The sequence below is a fragment of the Mustela nigripes genome, chromosome 5 (genome assembly GCF_022355385.1).
Source record: "Mustela nigripes isolate SB6536 chromosome 5, MUSNIG.SB6536, whole genome shotgun sequence".
Lineage (NCBI taxonomy): Eukaryota > Metazoa > Chordata > Mammalia > Carnivora > Mustelidae > Mustela > Mustela nigripes.
In genome coordinates this window covers 51343664-51348395 of record NC_081561.1, presented here as the reverse complement: position 1 = coordinate 51348395, position 4732 = coordinate 51343664, and the positions used below count along the sequence as shown (strand labels likewise).

Sequence of the window (4732 nt, the reverse complement as noted above, 5' to 3'; positions counted from 1 at the left end):
CTCTCTCTCTGCCTACCTCTCTGCACACTTGTGATCTCTGTCAAATAAATAAGTAAAACCCTTTAAAAAAAAAAGATGAATACTTAAAAGATGTGATTTTATTATATGTACATCAGGCTGGGAAAGCGGGCTATATGGCTGCACTTCAGTGACACCCTATTTTCCTTGGAACAAAATCCAAACTGCCCCCTCATGACAGACCATGAAGATTCACAGATTCAAGCCAAGATGTCCTGATTAGGTTTATGCTCAGTTTGCTCTCATGCCCTAGTGTGAAGTTACAGAGTAAATTGTGTACCCCAGAAAGGATAGGTTGAAGTCTTAACCTTGGGTACCTGTGAATGTGACTTTACCTGGAAATAGGGTCTTTGCAGTTATAGTCAAGTTAAGATGAGAAAGAAAGAAACCTTTTAGGTTGCACATCAGAAATATAGCAAAATACAAAAGAAAGAGACTATTTCTGTGTAGAAAAATGTCCTATGAAAATTTCTACCTCACTCTTTTTGACAGGTACATGATAGACAAAATGACTATTTTTTTTTTAATAGATCAAAGAAAGAACCCATGAAATTTTTCTCCCTTTATTTATGCTTATGGCCAAGAGACACATCCTAGGAGGTGACCATGATTTGATATTTGATCAAAACAAATTGTTTTGCAACTAAATCTGCATAATTTCTAATGAAATTACCACTAAGCTTTTGCAATCGGTAACCTAACCTCACAATAGCCAGGAATTACATGGAGGTAACGCACTTCATGGCTAGAAAACCTCAGCAGGTGTGTTTTGCGTGGGCTGGGCATCCATTCCTGCTTCATTTCATCCTGAAAATCTTCTTGGCTTGTTCTAAACTCTTCTCATTGATGGGAGGTTTCCTCTGGCTGCCAGGCTGCAGAAACTTTTTCACCGTGGGGAGGTTGCTGACTCTGGTTTTCAGGGCCTGCAGTGCACAAGGGCACAGCTTCAGAATGGAGCCAAAGCCCAACCCCATCATTAGCACAAGGCAGGGAACAGAGACCCTCCTGCAAGGACCAGCTGAGTCTCCTCCATCAGTACCAGTGTGAGGCTGGGAACCACACCCAGAGAGACATCAAGGTGAGAGGAAGAAAAGACAGCTCAATGACATTTGCCCCAAAGGCATCTTTCTTTCAGACTCGTTTCAGTTTCAGGGCTTCCCTGTCTCCCTCCTTACGCATAAATCCTGTGGATACATCACTCTAGTGCAACAGCCAGAAGAGGAATGTATCTGTCAGGGAACGACACACATAAAGTCTCCTGACAGACAATAAAATATATAGGAAAACTGCCCCAGAATGGAAGACAGGAAATATAGAAAGGTAAACCACAAGATCGTTCAGAACCAGTCAGCCCACTGAGAGAGGCACAGGGAGAGAGGGAGACTCTGCCCAGAGAAACATGATGTCTGCCATTAGGAGCAGGAGTGGAAGGAAGGAAGCAGAAGGAAGAAGAGCTCCTCCGGCAGACACACAAAGGAAAGAGGATACACATGGATAAGGGAAACCCCAGAGAAAACAAGGACAGAAACCATAATGGAATGGGGATGGGAAGATAGATGCTGAGCTCTGGGTCCTTCTCCTGGTGAAGACAATCTACTCTTGGGGAAGCATCCACCTCAAATGGCCTTGGCTTGACAAGATTCTGTGCTTCAATCAGCTCCTAGGAGCTAACTCTGGAGGGCATAGTGGAATTGAGAAGAGGCAGTTATGGGGCTTGCGTCCGAATGTCAGATCCTGAGGTGGGAGGTGTGAGCCTTCCCTCCTGAAAGCTGTGAGAGAGATCACCTTCAATAGAGGGAAGTTGGCTAGAAGGCTGGGGTCAATCTCTTCCACATAGTAGAGAAGTTCAACCAGGTGAATGTCAGCCTTGCTCAGCCTGTTGCCAACAAGGTAGTCTTGTCCATGGCTCTTTAACACCTGGAGGATTTAAAAAATCACACCATGAGCTCAAGCTCAGTCAGGTTGGGCCCCTCTGCTCCTCCCTGCTCTCCAACCCTACCTCCCCACCTCTCCTGCCTCACTGATGGGGTGGGGGCTTCAGACCCTCCATATTGCCCCTGAATCAGTGGGACACTGGGTCTGGGCTGTTCTTTCCTTCAGCTGAAGCCCTGGCTAATGCCTCCGTAAAACATGTGTCCACTGTATGTCTCTTTCAACTATTCCAATATATGCAACTTTTCTGAATAAAATGTTGGGGAAATTCATGAAATGTATTAAAGTCTTCCAATAATATGCAAATGATAACATGAAGAGAAAATCCCATGGCACCTCCAACTTCAGGAAATTTTGACAAATACCCTTTCAGACTATGTACACATAAGGAACTATGGATAATTATCAGGCAAAGAAAATAATAAAACTTCAAATGCTATATGGTAATAGACCATTTTCATTTATCTTATCATAGGGCTCTGTGATTTCAAAGTAGAGCTGTGCTCAAATGGGAAGACTGTTCAGGTCTTCATCATGTGCATGTGCCCCAAACTCAGCACCACAAGGGTCAGGAGAGAGAGTATTTCTTGATTTCTATGAATTCTTTCCTTCTTGAATAGGGTCAACACACAAGCAATGACTTAACATTGGTTCAGTGATTGACAGAATGATCTAATGCCTTATAAAGATGGCTGCTGTGTCTGTGTTAACCCTTTCATTCTATGGATGGACCCCCGTATCTCCTGCAATCTTTTTTTTTTTTTTTTTTTTGGGCCCATGGTTTTTATTTAGTCCAATTTCAGGTACTTTGATCCTGAAATATTCTCCTTTTATCTCTCAAGAAAAACATAACACACATACTATGTAGAGCAATGGAACCTTATTTCCTTAGTTTGCACGACTTTCCTCTCAAGTCTGAGAACCATGTCTTCAAGTATGTCAACGAATTTTTCCTTGACATCCCTCCATCTGTCTGTTCCTCTCCGCCCACTGCCCCCATCTCTGTCCAGATACATCTCATTCATCCATCTCTGAAACACTACCATATTCTCCTGAAGGGCTATGGGCCTCATGTCTCCCTACCATGTTGCCAGAGTCTCTCCTGACCCACTGATGTCATTGTGCTGCTCTTGGATCAAAGCCCCTGCATGGTGCTCTGCAAGATCTATTCCAACTTCCTGTGTGGCTCTCAGAGCCTTCAACAGCCCAAGCTGTTGACTATGACCATGGAGGTCTGCTAAAGAGAGAATTCTAGATCAGGTCCTGGTTAGTGGAAGTCTTGTTGGAAAACCAAGATTTGGGTACAACTGGTACAATTCTTCCTCACCGTCAGTTTTTATAAAATGCCTTGAGAGTCAGGGTGCTGCATTACTGTTAGCTCACAAGAAGTGAAGGTCAATGCCTAAGGAATGCCAGTCAGGCCCTAGCTTTCCTCGTCCTTTCCCGAGCCTTCTTCTCTAGACACTCAGAGTTTTGCGTTTGGCTCTAGCTATTGGGTGTACCCAGCTCCTCAAGGCCTGAGTCCCTGGAGTCAGGTTTCCACTATCCTCCTGGCTTCGTAGTTCATCCATTTTGGGAAACTCTGTCAGTGTACTATATCCATAGATTGTACCCCCTTATATAATCATACTCACTTGAATCCACTCCATGTTTACTATTTCTCACCCTCATACGCCTCGGCTGTGCTGGACCTCTATAATAACACCAAGACCTACACTGCTATTGGCCATGAAACCTGTGAGTACAGACCTGCTCATTCAGGGAAGGAACTAGATTGCTCCTGTTAATTGTTGATGAAAGCACAGAAAATGTACCACACAGGGCTCTCTCGTTTAGGTCTCTCCCACAGAGGTCATATCTAGAGACCAAGTAGTTGAAAACGGCTCTGGTCTGCACCGACTTCATTTCACTGATGTCCACCATTGGAACTTGCTGGAACATCAGAGTTCTGTCTCTTGAAAAAAGATAAGGAGCAGAATAAAATGCTTTCGGGGTTGTACCCATCTCAGATGGAAAACATATTTGAGATGCCAGGGGAAAAAAAAAAATGAAACTAGAATCACCTGGTAACATTTTAGCAGAATGGCATTTAGGTCCCCAGGAGCCTTGGTTTTCCAAGCAATCACTCTCACTTTCTAGCCACCATGTCATGAATCCATCCAGTATGTATCCATGGGTACCCGCTCAAGGACCCAACCAGGTACATAAGCAGTCCCTTATAATTTTGTGTCAATTCATTTATAAAATCATGGAGACTTTGAGAAGATGTTGGAAGAGACTTCAACAAGGCTGCCAACCAGGTGCCATTCCAAAAAGTTCCGAAGGAAGTGCGTAACAAGCATTCCGGTTAGTCTGAAGGGCTAACCTGCGTTCAGCTAACGCTCCTGACTTGCTGACCTAAGTCCCTGGATCCTTAGCAGACAGACCACTGGCCTTGAGGAGGCAGCGACCAGAGCTTTCCCGGGATGCAGAGAGGCCAGTAAGTCTGTTTGAAGCAGCCTCAGCTTTCTGATCAACCTAGCAATTTTTTTTTTTTTAGCCAAATGCTCTTCTCTTTTTTAGGATACACAAATGATTTTAGTAACCTTCCTTTGTGTATCTGTAAACGTTGCCCTCATTTGCAGAAAGAACAGTTACTGTTGCACTGCACAAAACAGGAACCCGACCCTCTCGCAACCAGACCCTTGAGCACAACCCTGAGCACAGAGATAACACTTGTATCAGGGAGGCTGCATGCAATCAAGGAATGTTGCAGGCCTCCTCACTCCCTTTACTGATTAAC

The 4732-nt window shown here is 44.2% G+C and overlaps 1 protein-coding gene across 1 annotated transcript; it reads right to left on the bottom strand.

The window, feature by feature from the left end:
• Nucleotides 1-565: 565 nt before the first annotated feature.
• Nucleotides 566-3954, bottom strand: LOC132018624 (glutathione S-transferase A2-like). Its single transcript, XM_059401547.1, has 3 exons — nt 3700-3954; nt 1804-1935; nt 566-941 (listed from the first exon to the last, which is right to left on the bottom strand). The coding sequence occupies exons 1-3, from the start codon at nt 3952-3954 to the stop codon at nt 816-818; spliced, it is 513 nt and encodes a 170-aa protein (XP_059257530.1). The 3' UTR covers nt 566-815.
• Between the last annotated feature and the right edge of the window lie 778 nt (nt 3955-4732).

Bases quoted from the DNA above. Each gene is read 5' to 3' on its own strand.
- LOC132018624 (XM_059401547.1), bottom strand. From the start codon at position 3,954: ATGGGTACAACCCCGAAAGCATTTTATTCTGCTCCTTATCTTTTTTCA. The intron at 1,936-3,699 runs GTCTGTACTCAC...TAAATCCTCCAG, and splicing joins TTCCTTCCCTGAATGAGCAG to GTGTTAAAGAGCCATGGACA. The intron at 942-1,803 runs GTGATCTCTCTC...TGTGCACTGCAG, and splicing joins CCAACTTCCCTCTATTGAAG to GCCCTGAAAACCAGAGTCAG.